The sequence below is a fragment of the Zootoca vivipara genome, chromosome 9 (genome assembly GCF_963506605.1).
Source record: "Zootoca vivipara chromosome 9, rZooViv1.1, whole genome shotgun sequence".
Taxonomy (NCBI): Eukaryota; Metazoa; Chordata; class Lepidosauria; order Squamata; family Lacertidae; genus Zootoca; species Zootoca vivipara.
Window position 1 is genome coordinate 62218568 of NC_083284.1, and position 17409 is coordinate 62235976.

General features: G+C 42.9%; 1 protein-coding gene across 5 annotated transcripts in view; it reads left to right on the forward strand.

The window, feature by feature from the left end:
• The window catches only part of UGDH (UDP-glucose 6-dehydrogenase), a 31648-nt gene extending 14552 nt beyond the window's left edge, over window positions 1-17096 (forward strand). For all 5 annotated transcript variants that reach the window (XM_060278912.1, XM_060278914.1, XM_060278911.1 and 2 more), the window contains exons 4-12: window positions 1897-2097; window positions 3273-3470; window positions 5910-6057; window positions 6544-6638; window positions 8085-8215; window positions 9825-9958; window positions 12500-12591; window positions 12692-12802; window positions 14985-17096. In XM_060278912.1, the coding sequence (XP_060134895.1) occupies window positions 1897-2097; window positions 3273-3470; window positions 5910-6057; window positions 6544-6638; window positions 8085-8215; window positions 9825-9958; window positions 12500-12591; window positions 12692-12802; window positions 14985-15095 (1221 nt within the window). In that variant the 3' untranslated portion in view covers window positions 15096-17096. The remainder of the gene's footprint in view (window positions 1-1896; window positions 2098-3272; window positions 3471-5909; window positions 6058-6543; window positions 6639-8084; window positions 8216-9824; window positions 9959-12499; window positions 12592-12691; window positions 12803-14984) is intronic.
• Window positions 17097-17409: the final 313 nt, after the last annotated feature.

Sequence of the window (17409 nt, forward strand, 5' to 3'; positions counted from 1 at the left end):
ATAATACTAGGGGCAGGAATTTTGGGAAGTGGGAGAAAACAGAGTCTCTTTCTCTGACTGTCTCAATAAGCTAGGTACTCTCAGCGGGGTGGTTCATGTTGGGGAGAGAGTGGTTTGCACAGATAAACAAAAAACATTTCTGCCCTTTTTTGAGAGTTCCACAAGCACAAATATACATATAAGCAGCACTGACCATTTTGTGTGGTGCCTGCAGATTTAAATGGTAGAATAATTTTGCTTTCTGTTGTACTTTCAGATAGTAGTTCTTCAGATAGTAGTTTAGGGAAGCTTTTAATGTTTGATGGATTTCTGTATTTAAATATTTTGTTGGAAGCCGCCCAGAGTGGCTGGGGGAACCCGGCCAGATGGGCGGGGTATATAAAAAAAAATTAAATTAAATTAAATTAGCCTTACCTGAAAATATCAAGGATTAAATCTGGGACTTTTTGTGTGGAAAACATGTACTGTACTCTGTCACTGAGTCATAGCCCATCCCATAAAAAGTGTTGGGGGTGAGGAGAGAACACCCCCGACTGGACTTTGAAAAATGAAGTGCAGATCTGATCTGGTTAACAGTATGTTCTAAATAATCAACAAATTGGAAACCAATGTTCACAATTCTTTTGTGTGTTGGGATTCAGATGATTCAGCTGCTGAAATGCACTCCTTTTCCTAATTTAGAGAAGGCAGATCAAATGGCATGGAGAAGCAAAAAGCAATTTTGCCTCCAGAATAAAGATTTCAGAGCACTAAAGTTGAAGAGATGCAATGAATGGCCTTTTCATAAATTGGGCATGAGCTTAGGGATGCTTCTTTAGTAGCTGTGTTGTGATAGATGGCTCTGCTAGCTCTTTCATTCACTGTGCCAGCCAGCAGCTGGATGGACAAATGGAACAGAAATCTCTATGTTGGAAGGAATTATATAGTTCTTTTTTGTGGATGTAGCCATTCACATAAAGAGGAAGCAAGTTGTACCGAGGCCTGTTTTAAACTATTTTAAACTACTTTTTCTGTAAAGCCTCCCCCCACTCCCCAAACCTGGAAAGGATTTTCTTCATTCAATAAATTAGGATGCACGCAAGCTGTGTGACTATATGTGTTTCTGTGTTTCTTTGGGAGAGGTGGTCTGTTTCAAGAGGAAAAAAGAACAGCAGAGTCCGTAAATTGAGCAGGTGAGAGAACTAGTCTGATCTCAAAGCTCTTGTAGGCATTTGGCTTTGCCACATAATCTGCATTGAGCTGTGCTGAAGAGGCCTCTGGTGGAATCCCTGAAAATTCCTCCTTTGATTGCAGCTTAATAAATATACTCAGGCTGAATCCCTGCCCTGATATTATTCCTCAAACACCAATTGAGATTGTAGGCTTGAAGGCAAATACACCACTGTAGTACCAGTAGTACCCACAGGTGGCGCTGTGGCTTGCTGATCAGAAGGTCGGCGGTTCGAATCCCTGCAACGGGGTGAGCTCCCATTGCTCGGTCCCAGCTCCTGCCCACCTAGCAGTTCGAAAGCACATCAAAGTACAAGTAGATAAATAGGGACCGCTCCGGTGGGAAGGTAAACGGCATTTCCGTGCGCTGCTCTGGTTCGCCAGAAGCAGCTTTGTCATGCTGGCCACATGACCCGGAAGCTGTCACGTTGGCTCCCTCGGCCTATAGAGCGAGATGAGCGTCGCAACCCCAGAGTCGGACACGACTGGACCTGATGGTCAGGGGCCCCTTTACCTTTACCTTTAGTACCTATTTTAACACCTGGACTTTCATGGAAATTTGGTTCCCTTAGTTAGCCAAAGTTTTAATGAGAATTTTACATTAATATGACAGCCAAGAAAGGGGATACAGTATCAACGTTTTTTGAACCTCCTAAATGAATGTCCTTTGCTTATACCTGCAACAAGGTTAATACCCCAACAAAGACCTATGGCATGGGAAAAGGTCGGGCAGCAGATCTGAAATACATTGAGGCATGTGCGAGACGGATTGTGCAGAACTCAAACGGATACAAAATTGTGACTGAGAAAAGCACCGTCCCTGTCCGTGCTGCAGAGAGCATTCGTCGTATATTTGATGCCAACATGAAACCTGACTTAAATTTGCAGGTAAAATAACCATATGAATTGAGTGCATTTTGTTTTTTTGTTTTTTTTATTTTTATTGAATTTTCCCATACAACATAAACCATACAACCACAAATACCACACGTTAAATACAAATCAAATTTTTCCTTTCCCCCATTTTGTTATTACAATTCTTATTTCTTCCCTCCAAGACCAAAAAATAATAAAAAGTAAAATATAAAAATAAATATAAAAAATAAAAATTAACATAAAAATAAAAATCTACTTCCTGTCATTACCCAATGCTAATAGTTTCTCTTTAAATTGACTGTACTCAAAATATTCAACATTTGTACAAACCTTTATCTAATACATTCTAATATCGTTGTATCTCTTTCCTTTTAAATTCCACTTCGTATTTTCCTTTAATTACTCAAAAGCTAGCATGGTCAAATTATTGTTGCTATATTTTCGAACATATTTTCTATAGATATCCCATTTCTGCGCAAATTTTTGTTTTGTATTTCCTCTCAGCTTACTTGTCAATTGCACCATCTCGGCAAATTCATGTAATTTGCTTTGCCATTCCGTTATTTTAGGAACTTCCTTTTCTTTCCATCCTTTGGCCACAAGTGTTCGGGCCGTCGCCGCTGCATATAGGAATATTTCTCTATACTGTCTTGGAATATGTTTATCCAATATACTTAGTAGAAAGGCCTCAGATTTTTTTTTTACAAAGGTTGTGCCCATCATTTTTTTTAATTCATCCCACCCCGCCACCGACAGCTAGGAAAGGCATAGGATGGTATATATTTTTATTTTTGAAATTTACCAGTAGGTGTGCTGCATTTCCCACCCTCGGCTTATACTAAAGTCAATATGTTTTCCCAGCTGTTGTTGAGGTAAAATTAGGTGCTGCGGCTTATATTCGGGTCAGCTTATACTCGAGTATATTCTTTTTGTTTCACTGTGACTGCCTTCAATGGAGAATTCCATCTTGGGAGTCTTTGGTTCCAGATATCTTTTGTATTTATGCCAGACTGCATATGAGGCTTTTCTGATTATGTGATTTGAGAATGCTGGAAAGACATCTGAATTGAGTGCAATTTGATCGCTCTCTTTCAATGCATTTGGGGTTGGACTAGATGACCCTAGGGGTGCCCCTTCCAACTTTATCATTCTGTGATTCAGATCATTTCTTTTGTCTTTTTGTGCAGGTTCTGTCTAACCCAGAATTCCTAGCTGAAGGCACGGCAATCAAAGACCTGAAGAATCCAGACCGTGTGCTGATTGGTGGAGATGAGACACCTGAGGGTCAGAAAGCAGTTCGCGCTCTGTGTGCTGTCTATGAGCAGTGGGTGCCCAAAGAGAAAATCCTTACAACAAACACTTGGTCATCTGAACTTTCCAAACTGGTTGGTATCCTTTGAAATTCTGACATCAACAAAGTTGAGAAAGTATGAAGTATTGGCTTAGCAGTGTTAGATCTTTGGTACTGTATTTCATTAGCCTCTGAAAAGTGCTGTTACAAAATATCACAAGAAGCAAGTTTCGCCTGCCTGTTTCCACAAAAAGGCTTTTGAACTGCACCACTGATTCATACTCCCAAGGCGTCATATAAAGGTTGATGACATCTGGGCAATATTTACATGGTGTGATTGTCTGTCGCATGTTGATCCCAAGTCCTCAGCTGCCTTATCCAAGGCTGTGTGGCCCACTGGTTAGATCAAGGTAGCTAAGTCAGTAGCAGCCAAGCTCCCTAGGCCTACCCAGGTCCTCAGTAGTTAGTAGTAGAGCAGCCCATGTGAATAAGCCTTGAAACTGCTGCCTTCCTTGGCTTGGGAAAATCCCACTGCTATGTACAGTCAAACCTCAGTTCCTTAATGCCTCCATTTTAGAACGTTTTGGCTCCTGAACGCCAAAAACCCAGAATGATTTTCAAAAGCCAGAATGATTTTCAGAAGTCCCCTGAAGGGGGGTCTGGAGTATCTCATGGCATGGGAGGACACCCCACCATCCCAGAATGAATGGGTGCCCGCCAGGGAGGTACAGGAGGAATTCCTAGTGGAAGAGTTTCATGCTCTTTTTCCTCACAAGCCCAAGCCATGGCACATAGAAAGGAGAGAGGGGGCAGACCCACATGGGGAGGGGGAGGAACCCTCAGGAGGAGAAGCCACGAGCAGTTCTCCATGGCAATGGGAAGCGGTTTTTGAGGAGGATGAAGAGGAGGGGTGGTTCTACCCGGCGACCAGAGCACCGGAGCCGGTGGAGGACTGGGAGCAAATCTTCTCGCCCACAGACTCGGATGCAACTGACTTTTTGGGTTTTCCGTCGCAGACAGAGGGGGAGGCGCCGGAGCCCAACTGGGAACAGCTTTTCACCCCCACCAGTTCAGACGCCACGGACTTTATAGGTTTCCAGTCGTCCCCAGCGCTCTCGGAGCCCTCGAGGGACGGGGGAGGGGGCCTGGGGGGGTGGATGTGAGGGACAGAAGCTATAGACAGCCGCCTCCCATCTTAACCACAAGCTCTTCGCCAAGCGCAAGTGGGAGCGGGGAGGGGGATGTCTCTAGCGAGGAATCAGGAAGTAGGAGCCAGGGCTCTGGTAAGGTAGCCCAGCCAAGGCGCCGCTTGGGAACGGAAGGGGGAAGCAGGGAAACAGCGGGAAGAAGACCGATCCCAGCGACCCCGGAATTACGCAGGAAACATCGTGGGCGGAGATTTGGTATCCCCAGGCTTCTTTGCTGGAGGAAAACGCGGGAATCTCCATTCGAAGGTTCTGCACCCGACTGACAACATGTACATAGCACTGTTTCAGCACTGTAAATAGACTGCACTAAATAAAAGGATAAAAATGCAGAGCTGTGAGGAGTCGTTACTCTAGAGTAGCCACCAGTGCCACTGTGACAGTTGATTTTGCTGATTGAGCACAAACTACCTGCCTTCATCATTGTATGGCTACCTCCAAGACCATTGCCTCCTTAATGCCCAAACTCATGAATTTTTTTCCAGAGCTTGGACTGCCTAAGAAAGGAACTATACTATCTGGCATCAAGGCTAATATTATTGTCTTGGCTAATTGAGCTGGGGATCCTAACAACAATCCCCGCACCTCTGCCGGTACAACCTAATAAAATGAACCAGGACTGTATCAATAACAAATTCAATCAAGACTGCACCACCAATTCAAACAATAATTCAAACAATTCTGAGACCTCAACCAATATTCCTTTTAATAAAGAATGGGATTCGGAGAGACAGGCAGATGCCCTTTTACAAGAAAGGATTTGCCCCCTCTAAATCAAACAGCCACAGAAGACTACCAGAAGAGCCAGCTGGAAAATTCCCGTCTCACTTTATCCAACCCTGACCTGCTGGTCATCGATGATTGGCAAACTGTTACAGAGGGGGAAACAAATGAAGCGGATCCAGCAAGAACCCACACCAGCCTGGCCCTAAGGCCAAACTTTGACCAAAGAAGCAGTGACCCAATCTTAAATAATGCTATCCCCAAAGAGATATCTCAGTCTAACCTTGTTTACTGTATTTCTATATTCAATTGACCTCTAAAGCGTGATGATAGCTCATGAAAAGAAAGATCAGAGATGTTGGTCAAGATAATCGCAATAGCGGGGATAGAAAAGAAGAGTCTTGGGGAGCTGTCTTGTCTATGCTTATACCCTCTGGGGTGTAAGGGAATTAGAGGCGTCATAGATATATGTATTTTCTAGGACCCACTTTCTAACATTCTGTTCCCATAATAGATGTATTGTCATACTTAATCTGTTGTCCGCCATTCATTTCAGCAGAAAGTAACATTCTGAGATGGTTTTCTTCTTTCTCTTTGATCTCCAGGCAGCTAATGCTTTCCTCGCCCAGAGAATCAGCAGCATCAACTCCATAAGTGCTCTTTGCGAGGCAACAGGTGCGGATGTTGAAGAAGTTGCAAGAGCCATTGGAATGGACCAAAGGATTGGAAATAAATTTCTGAAAGCCAGTGTTGGTAAATGCTCTCTCTCTCTTTCTGTCTTGGTTGTTACTGAGTGTTGCCTTTTGGCAATACGGTGTTTAGACAACAGGCCTTTCTAAACATGTGGCATTCTTAAGTCTGATCTTCAACCCAGATTTTTCTCAATAACAGTTGCCAATTTTTTTTGACATTTTCCAAATGTGTTTGGACTCTAGCTCCAGAATCCTGCTTATTTTAACAGGACATAGAATGTTCTCAGGAGAGAAACTTCTTAAGCATATTCATTTATTTTGAAGGCTCTTAAAACTGGCCAGCATTGATTCTGAAGCAAATAAGTTTTTTTGTTAGCTATCGCTGGATATAAAGGTACCCATCGGGTGTTTTTAAGGCTGCAAACACCTGGGAGTAAGCTACATTGAACTCTTTAGGGGTGTGTGTCTCATTAAATGTACCTAGGATCAGAGTGCACAAAGAGAAATCATACAGATGGAATAATGAGGTTCCTCCTCCCCCATACAGGATTTGGTGGGAGCTGTTTTCAAAAAGATGTTCTGAACTTGGTTTATCTCTGTGAGGCTCTGAACTTGTCAGAAGTCGCTCGTTACTGGCAACAGGTAAGAATGTATGCAGTGGAAATTAAATCTCTTAATATAATTATCCTCCTACCTTGTTAGCAAGAGTTTTGCCAGAACTGAGAAGAGCCTCTATTTTCACATCACTAATACTTTTGTTAATACCCCTTTTGCTGCTTTTCAGGACCAAATTATTAATCACTTTTGAGTCCCAATTGGGAAGAAAAACTACTTTCTAATATAGCAACATTTTTATTCATTTATATAGATTTGGGATTGAGTGACAGTCTTACATCAAATACATTGCTTGGAAATAAGTCCTATTGAAGCCAACAGTGCACTGCACAGTAAGGACTGGTGTAGATATACCTGGGTGAGCACTTTGGGCATGTTGGCAGCAAGGAGACTACCCAAGGGAAGCAAGTAGCTGGAGTGCCCGTAGAGAATTTGTGGATTTGCCAATGGGTTCTATAATTCTATAAAGTAAAAATCCAGAGATACAAAGTTCAGGGTTATCATGGAGAAGGAGAAGCCAGTATACAACAGAATCTGCACCAGCAATTGCTTAGGGTGAAGCTGACAACCTAAGCTGTCTGTCACACCCAACTACAAAAGTAGTTCTGGAAATTGATCTCACAAAAATGTGCCTAGTTCTGGTTCTTTCTGAAAGTCAGACTGCCCAGAGGGTAGGACATACGCCACTAGTGATCCATTTTTTCCCCACTTGCAGAAATTAGTAGGGAGGAGGAAGCTAGGGCCCCAGGAAATTTGACCTCTTGGTGTGGAATGGTCCTCTGGCACTGGGGTTGAGGAGGAAGCAGATCTCTACAACCAAAGATCCTGCAGGCTTGAAATAATCACAAGATTGCCTTTTTCTCCTACTGGGTTCAGAAGTTAACTAGCCACATTGGCCTTTTTACTTTTTTTTTTAAGAGCATGGGTTGGATCTAGACTATTAGTTGAACTTAAGTCACATTGAAATCAGCGACACAGGTTAGTCATGATTTAACTGCTCCCATTCAAATCTGTAGGACATAAGTGCAACTAACAAGACTAGATCTAGCCTCATGCTTCTAAGCCATGTTGTAGAGAAACATTTGAAAAAGCTGAGTGATGAAGAGTGGGAGTTCGGTGGACATTTCTGCTACCTGGATCCCCATCATGGACTTCTGTGTAGTTGGGAGTTTTCAGATGTTTTAACTGAGGAGACCTATAATCCTTTGCCCAAATAGCTGCTTTGCTGCCGTGATATTGCTCCTGGCTAATAGATACTTTAAAAAATCCATTTTAGACCAAATATGACTAGGAAGAATATGTACATTAATGCAGAAGAATCACATGTGTACATGTAATTGATCTGCATGCATTTTCCTTATCCTTTGGCATTTGAGATCTTGCGCACTCCTTTTATCAAGCGCAGAATCATGGAAATTACTACTAACATTGCATTACCATTGATATGGCTCTCTGCATCCATTCCAATTGCAGGTGATCGACATGAACGACTATCAGAGGAGAAGATTTGCTTCTCGGATCATTGACAGCTTATTTAACACTGTCACCGACAAGAAGATTGCTATTTTGGGGTTTGCATTCAAGAAAGACACAGGAGACACAAGGTAACACAAAGTGAGCTCAAGCCACAGTTGTAAAAGTTACCTGTTCATTGAGCTGCTTCATGCCATGAGCCAAAACAGACCCAACTTGCATTCACAGGAAAACAGGACGCTGTTCCCAAAATAAATGTCAAAGATTGTACCCTAAGGTGTTGCACTGATATAAAGCTTCCATCAGCAGAGTGAAAAGGGGAGCTGTTTTCAGCACATTCCCTAAATTTGCTCTGGAAGCAAGCCCTTGAGGAAGTTTTGGGTGAGTGGGTGTGCTCAGGGGGCTGTTGGAGGGAGGGGAAACTGCTGGACACAGTTGCTTTCCATTCTGCTGACAGAAGTCTTTTTTCCCAGTGGAGCAACACTGTTGCATACAACCTCAATAATTTGTTTACTACTGCAGCACTATAGCCCATCGTTCTATTCAAAGGGCTCTTGTTTTTGAATGAGGTCTCTTTCACAGTCTTGCTGTCCATAACCTATGGACATTCTGAATTGCGTGAAGTTTTAAATCTCTTTTCCAAGCAGCAATGTAGCTTATGGAGAGGAGAATTCCACAGGTAAAGAAATATGCCATATGAGCCTCTGCTTCTCCCACTGATTCGCTAGTGAGGAAGCCCTTGCATGTTGGGGAACTCCTCTACCAGTTCTGAAAACATTGGATGGGGCATGTGGGACTGTGCCACAATGGGGAATGGCAGTTACCTGGGATGCTCCAATGTCCCAAGGAGAGAGGGTTGTGCTCACCAACTTTCTCCCTCTGACCCTTGGTTGGTTGAGTTAGGGAATTCCTCTCTTTCCTCCCATCTTCTGGCTTCACCTTTGACTCTAGAGAGAGTTGTGCAGTTGGTGCATGTTGCAACAAGTTTGTGCCTTGAGACATGGAGCTTTGTTATTTACCCGAGACTAGCTTATTTGGAGCCCTGATTTATCTGCCCAGCAATTGTTCTTGTCTTGTGGTGAGTTCAATGCACATATAAAGCTGGCTGTGCAGACAGATGTTCATCCAGTTGCTCAGTAGTGCAGCTTGATTGGAGTTTTAGTGCTACAGACCTCACAAAAGATAAAAAACCAGTCTGATGGGGCAACAGACCACAAAGTGGAAGCTTAACTGTAGCCAGTTGTAATGCAGTGAAAAACAGATTTTGGTCATATAAACAGGTGACGTGGAAGATCAGATTTGGCGCAAGTTAAAAGGGTTAATTAAGGCTCATGTTAAGACAGTGGAATATTATGAGACAGAGAGAGGGAGACACAGAGGAGGGAGAGAGGATGAGGGAGTTGATTTTTAAAAATGTTCTGGAGACACTGGCTCTAATATAATATAGTTTATAATCTGCAGCTAATTTGACATATGATAACTTCTGTTCTAGTTACCTCTGGCCTGGAGTGGCCCTTCTCTGTTTATGGCTTTGGGATTAACAGAGCAAGCCAGGGCCATGACTCAGCAGTAATTCCCTGATTTTACAGTTTGAGTTGACAAAAACTGTTAACCACAGATTTTAAGAGGAAAAGATGACAATTTTTTTAGACATTTACACATTGCAGCTTGTAGTTACCGAATGCAACTTTCTCATGAAGCTTTCTCAGTAAAAAGTTGTTGGGTTTGTTTTTCCTGTAGAGAGTCCTCCAGCATCTACATCAGCAAGTATTTAATGGATGAAGGAGCGAAACTTCATATCTACGACCCTAAAGTGCTAAAGGAACAAATCATTCTAGATCTTTCTCATCCAGGTGTATCTGAGGATGATCAAGGTGAGTGGGGCTTGTTTTTTACAAGCTCCTCCAGCTCTGAGGGTATAGGCTTGTCTGTACAATAAAAACAAGCTACTCTTCTTTGGCAATCACTCAAAGCTGAGTAAGATTGTCTTCCATGAAAATGGTTTCAACAGTGAGTCCGTGACTCTGGAGGCCAACGTCCTTCCACAGTGGAGACATAGGTTTCCGGGCGGGAGTTGATCACAGTGAGGATTTGCCAAGCATGCCTTCCTCTTAGTGCATTTCTCCTTTTTGCCCTGAGTTTGTGCTTCTTCAAAGTCCATGACACCTTTAGTAAAGGCTGTTCTCCAACTGGAGCCCTTGCAGGCCAGTGTTTCCCAGTTATCAGTGGGAAAACAGTAGCAAATCCTAGAGCATGTTCCTCCTTCCATCTAGTGCAGGACATTTTGGAGTAAAGCTATTTAAGAGTCAGAAGTGAAGAACACCGATGTGTCTCTTGCAAGAGGTAGTTTCACAGGACTGAGGCATTAACTGGAAAACTCCTGTTCCTTACTGCCGACAACTCAAATGCTCAAACGGAACAGATCTCCCATTGATAACCATAAAAGGCAAGTGAGGTTATTTGTTAGACTGCAATTAAAGTTGTAGGTAGGCTGTGTATCTGTGGGAAGTGGGGTAGGGGCAGTTCATAGTATGGCATGTGGGGTCCAGAGAATTTCATTTTGTTGAGTTTTAAAGCAAGTTTCTAGCCCTCATCGCTATACAGTTGTGCTTGGTAGTGTATAGGAAATGTCTGATGAAATGCTGGGTGTCAGAGGAGTTGCTGAATAAGATTTTCAGCACTTGAGGTGTGCTGCAGCCAAAATTCAGCCATCTTCAGTGCTCAGCTTTAGTTATTGATTTATTAGTACAGAGTACACAGAGTCCTGACTATAAATGCACACTGAAGTATAATAGCAGAGATCACATGCTATTGCCCAGTCAAAGTCCTTTATGCTTTCTAAGTGCACGGCAGAATAATCCTATGCTGTCAGTGTACTACGACTAGAAAGACGGTGCTGAACTTGTAGGAAAGCTGCCGTCACCAGTGTGTGCTCAGTAGGGTGATTACTTTTTTACAACCTCATTTCCCTGTATCATAATTTGATGAGCTTTCATTAAAGATTAGATAAAATCTTACTTTCAAAGAGATTTGATAAAAAAACCTCACACACAAAATGATTTAAAATATTTTATTTATCAGTTTTTTGACCATTTTTGAAGTCACTGTAAGCAGATATAAAATTGAACCCAAGCTTTAGAGTCACATATATACAACATTATATAGGGTCATCAAACACACAAGGACGCTTTTTTTAGCTGCAGTAACAGTATAGACGCCGCTAGAGGACGATGTTTTGCTACCTCTCCTGTAGGTTCTTTTCCCAGTATGTCCGGCAGGGTCTGCTGGCTGAGTTTTGAGGTACCAAAAAGGGGCTTTTACCTTGCGCAGGTGTGACATTTGTATACCCTATGTTGCTAAGAACACTCCCCATTGTGGAATGTGGTGTTGTGTCCAAATTTGATACGAAATATATATAGAATTGTTAATTCAATTCTATGAAATGGTAAAACGGCATACAAAAAAAATTAAAAACGGTTTGTGCGTAACCTTTTTTTAATATTTTAATGGAATATACATCATTTTAGTCATTAATAGGCAAAAGTTCATCCATTTGTGCTACAGGAAATAATTTTAGAGGGGGGAAAATGAAAAAGTCACCACCCTAGTGCTCAGCCTGGAAAAGGAGGGGCAAAATGCACAACTAGAAAATGCACATGGCAGGGAAACAACAGGTATGTCCCCAGTGTCCCTGGAAACTGCCAGTGCCCACCAGTTGGGGACTGTCCTACTGCCAATATCCAGATACTGCCCACACATTGGGTGGGTGGGGGTTATGAATTTGTCACAACTGATACACACACACGCCAGCATCAACACATAAGCATCACACAGGATCATACCGTGATGCCTCCATTCCATCAGCCCCAATGGCACAGCAGCCAACAGCTCAATTGCTCCCAGTCCCCAGGCAGCCCTCCAGGCAGGGGTGTGGAGCTCCTCCTATGCCTTTACCACCTTTGCTTTCAAGCCCAAAGGGGGAGAGGAAGAATCACCACCCAACACCCACATAGTTTCCTGGCCAGGATGCCTTCAGAAATCTCACATAGCCCTTCTGGGCCAAGAGTTCAAGACCAGCCTGTAGAATGGTTGGCAGCATGTTCCATCAGTGCATCTGAAGCCTATCCATCATAGCAGCAAGATGAGCGCCACACCCCCTAGTCAAATTTTGCTGGAATTAACTGTCCAAGGGTCCTTTACAGCAGCGGTGTATCTGGCCTTGATTGAAAACATTTTTATCCTCTCCTTCAGCCAGAAAAAGCCTCCCCGAGTGGCTTACACGTGTCATTGTGGTTTGTTTTTGCCAGCAACGTAGACCCTGTGCCGGCAAATCTTTGGCATAAAAGGGTGCCACAAATCTCTCATTGAAATCAATTCAGTGTCCTGCTGCTTCTCTCCCTCCCTGCTCCTTACAGTGTCTCGACTGGTCACCGTTAGCAAAGACCCGTATGAAGCCTGTGATGGAGCCCATGCCCTAGTTATCTGCACCGAGTGGGACATGTTTAAGGTAAACAGAGTGCCATTTAGAAACATTCAGATGAACCAGGCCTAGCAACTGCCATCCCTGAAACAGTCTCTGGGTTGTTGGTTTTTTTATATATATGTAGGAGCTGGATTATGAGCGAATTCACAAAAAGATGTTGAAGCCAGCATTCATCTTTGATGGCAGAAGAGTCCTTGATGACCTTCATAATGAATTGCAGGGCATTGGCTTCCAGGTAAGTTTTCCTTTTGCCCATCCACTAATTCACATTAAAACAGTTGCATGGTTTTAGAGGGAAGAGTTGACACTGTGGGTTAAACCACTGAGCCTAGGGCTTGCTGATCAGAAGGTCGGCGGTTCGAATCCCTGCAACGGGGTGAGCTCCTGTTGCTTGGTCCCAGCTCCTGCCCACCTAGCAGTTCGAAAGCACATCAAAGTGCAAGTAGATGAATAGGGACCGCTCCAGCGGGAAGGTAAACGGCGTTTTCGTGCACCGCTCTGGTTCGCCAGAAGCAGCTTTGTCATGCTGGCCACATGACCCGGAAGCTGTCTGCGGACAAACGCCGGCTCCCTTGGCCTATAGAGCGAGATGAGCGCCGCAACCCCAGAGTCGGACATGACTGGACCTGATGGTCAGGGGCCCCTTTACCTTTTAGAGCAAGGATTTATGCAAGCCCAACACCATTATCGCCTCTTTTGGTATAAATCTGAGTGTCCCGAGAGTACTGTGTATTTTCTAGGCTTTATAGAATCATACAGTTGGAAGGGACCCTGGGGCTCATCTAGACCAACCCCCTGCAATGCGGGAATATCCACTAAAGCATCCATGAATCTCCACTAAAGCATCCAACCTCCAGTGAAGGAGAGTCCACCACCTTCCAAGGGAGTCCATCCACTGTCAGAACAGTTCTTACCATCAGAAAGTTATTCCTGATGTTTGTTTGTAATCTCCTTTCTTGTAACTTGAAGCCATATAAGTCAGAACATAGAAATGATTACCCGTGTTGTTCCAGGCAGGTATTGGTTTGTAGGATGTTGGTGGGCCTGGGCAGTGTCTTGGGCAATACAAACCTTAGGATGCATACTGTGGTGGCCCCTTGGGCCATGCCAGAGTCTTCAGCAGCAGTGCATGACTTTTATCTGTGGAGATACCTTTGCACAAACCTTGAGTCATCCCTGGATGTAGCTAAGTTACTTGCTCTAAACCACTAGTCTCTTGAGCTTACCAATCGGAAGGTCAGTGGTTTGAATCCCTGTGATGGGGTGAGCTCCTGTTGCTCTGTCCCAGTTTTTGCCAACCTAGCAGTTCAAAAGCATGCCAGTGCAAGTAGATAAATAGCTATCACTGTGGTGGGAAGGTAAACAGTGTTTCTTTGTGCTCTGACTTCTGTCACGGTGTCCCGTTGCACCAGAAGTGGTTTAGTCATGCTGGCCACAGGACTCGGAAAGCTGTCTGTGGACAAACGCTGACTCCCTCAGCCGAAAAGCAAGATGAGTGCCGTAACCCTATAGTCACCTTTGACTGGACTTAACCTTCTAGGGGTCCTTTACCTTTACCTTACCATGCATGCTTTTGTCCTAAAAGCTGCCAATATTCTGAGTTACTGTAAAGCCGGGGGGGGGGGGGGGAGACACCAGCTTGGCAAGCAACTGGGGAAAAAATGAAGGATGATTCAGCAGAAAGCTTTGTACTCACACCAATGATGTGGCTGACCAGCCCATTCAGATAAAATTGGCTAGTAACCCAGGTTATTTATCTTTTATTATCTTAGTTGTTAAATTTCTATACTGCCCTTCATCCAAGGATCACATGTGCTTTACAATATAAAAGCACAATCTGGAGCTCATTTTCCTGTCTCAAGTGTGCCTGCTTGATTTGGGGTGAACCATTGTCTGCATTACTAGGTCGATCTGATGTGCATGGTCCTGATTTTGGGTGGGGGACAGAAGTAAATTGTCTTTAGTTCCTTCATTATACCATTGTAAGGATCTTAATACACCAAGTGAGATTGAGAACCAGCCTAAGGCGTGCATACATCCTCCTTGTCTTTGCAGCATTTATCTGGCACAGAAGGTAATAGTTGTGGAATATTCTGGTTCAGCTATCTGAAGGAAAGATGTCCCTGAACTTTAGATATTGCAACATTCAGGATAAGGGAATTCCTACATTTTTAAAACAAGGGATCTCCTGGCTTGAGTGCTGCTTTCTATATGCACTGATCAGAACCTGATGGAAACACACAAACCTAGGCATGTTCTCAGTCTTAACACATTAGAGATTTTTTTTTGGGGGGGGGGGAGTTTGTGACTTCAGAAGGCACTTGTGAAATCACATTTTGAGTCCTAACATCATTTTGGGAACACCAGCGATTGTATCCTTTGTCTGACTTAACCTGCCTGTGTTTTGTTCCCTTCAGATTGAGACAATTGGGAAGAAGGTGTCGGCAAAAAGGATTCCGTTTGCTTCTTCATGTGACATACCAAAGTTTAGCTTGCAGGATCCTCCTCTCAAGAAGCCAAGGGTATAGGTTTCAATTGTCACAGAAGGGCTCTTCCCATGTGAGCTGTAAACCAGCATGAATTAAAAAAAAAAAAACAGGGGGAAATGGGACACAATGGAGCCAAAGTTAAGTGCTTGTCCTTTTGATATCAATGGGACAGGTAATCATGTCCTCAAATATTTCCTTTTGAGATCAACAGGACAAAAAAGTACTTAACTCTGACTGAATCATGCTGAATATATTCCCATAATGAAGACATTTTTTTCAGTAGCATTGTAGCTGGGACATTTCAATCCAGAATCTGTTTTATAATCTCTATTTTTATAATACTGGAACTTTTGTCATTGAAGTGAAAAACTGTACAGTCATAGATGATTTTAGTAATTTTTATATATATAAAAACTCTGCTTCAACCTTCCAAGACTTCCTACTCTGTGAGGTTTACAAACTGCACTTTAAATTTTTATGATGTATGTTGCAATCCAAAAGAAACAAGGGATTTTCCCATCTTGTTTGATACGCTAATCTGTACTATGCCATGCAACATTGTTCATTTTAATTTGACTCTAGGCAGGTGTGGGCAGCTTGCTCAAGGATAGCTCCTCTTTTTACCATAATATGTGAATCACGGGGCTCAATGGAAGGTCTGTTGCTCACATGAAACACCACATCTTCATATTTTGGTGTCGGGATGGCTGCAGAGATGGGTTTTCAGGATCAGAAGGCAGCCTGAGGTCAATACATTCCTTGTGGTAATATTATAATAAAATCAATGATTGATTATTTGTTATCCTGAGACTTGCTGCCTGGGACAAGGTGCCTCATTCCTATCCTATCCTATCCTATCCTTTCAGCAGCAGGTTCTTGTCTATAAAATAACATGCCTCTATAGAAGTGTAGAACTGGCTGGAAATATGGTACTAAGCAGTACATGAATCATATGCAATATAACTTTACAAACCTGAGAGCCCTATTAAAGAGGAATGGTCTGGATATGTGCTCTGTATTTTGCTAACTGTTTTACCATTTTGCTGATCTGTGCGGTTGATTTAGTGTTCATTACAGCAGGACTGTAACTAGCCACAGACCTGATCCTCAGAAGTCGTTTAAAATCCTCCCAAGACAAGCAGGCAGATAAGCTTTTTATAACATGGAGTCTGTACTTTATTCTCTTAGGTACACAAGCATGGGCTAGTAGCTTTTACAGCCTCCGCTGAAAGTTACAGAATAAGGAACTTTTCACTTCCTATTGTAGCCAAAAGCTGCTTCTATTTGGTTTCAACAACTTTTGATTTTATCCAGAAATAAAGGTTAAGTGGTTTTTCCAAGTTTCTGCAGTGGCTCTGAAGTCAAATCCCTATTACAGCAAATGCTGTCTTTACTAGAAGATCACACTATGTCCAGTTCTCTCTAGATCATAGATTTGATTTTACTAGAGTAAGGGTTCTCAAAGTGAAAACTCTGCATGTTGGTAAAAACAGGCGGATTCCTCCTTTCCCCATTACCAGGGCATTGAGCTAGGAAGCGGAATTCCAATCAGCGCATTGTTAGTGGCTCTTTAATCTGCACCGCCAATTCTATTCGACTTGCTAAAAGTCATACAACGGTCACCTGTTTTCAATTGTTTTTTGGGCTTCCTACATTCTTATACTTTGGGAGTGGAAGCATAGCAAAGGCTCACAATCCTTCCTCTTTCCTTTGATCAACTGCAAGCACTGCTCCCTAGAACCGCCTTTCTGGCAAAACAGTCTCCCAAACCATTTTCATTAACATATTTTTTTGCTTCAAGTCCAGTTTCTGGAAGGGACATCACCCTGATAAAAGCAACTGCATATCATTCATGACTGCCATGAAACACAGTGGTTTCCCACTGCTGTTTCAACACTTAACTTAATGCTCAAGAATATTGCCAGAACAAAAAGTTCACATAGTTCCAGCAGAACAGAACCTTATGTCATATATTATAATCTGCTTACTACCTCACTGTGATTACAAAAATAAATCTTTGTCTACTCATTGGTAACAGTCTATTGTGATGCTTGGCTTTTTCCAGTATTAAGTTGGTTCTATTAAATACCTTTGGGGCGGGGGGCATTCCCAGCGTGAGATATGTAACGAAAACCATGGTATTCCTCCCAGCCCTAAAAAGGATATATGAGGATGCTAAATATTACCAATGCGGTGTAACTTTCAAATGACACCATGCTGTTGTGAATCTGTTGAAGGGTTTCTGCAGCCCTACCCCACAATGAACACTTTCACCACAGAGACCACACCTTATTACGGTAAAGTTGTTTCATCAAAAAAATTCTATCCTTCCAACCCTAAATAGTTAATACAC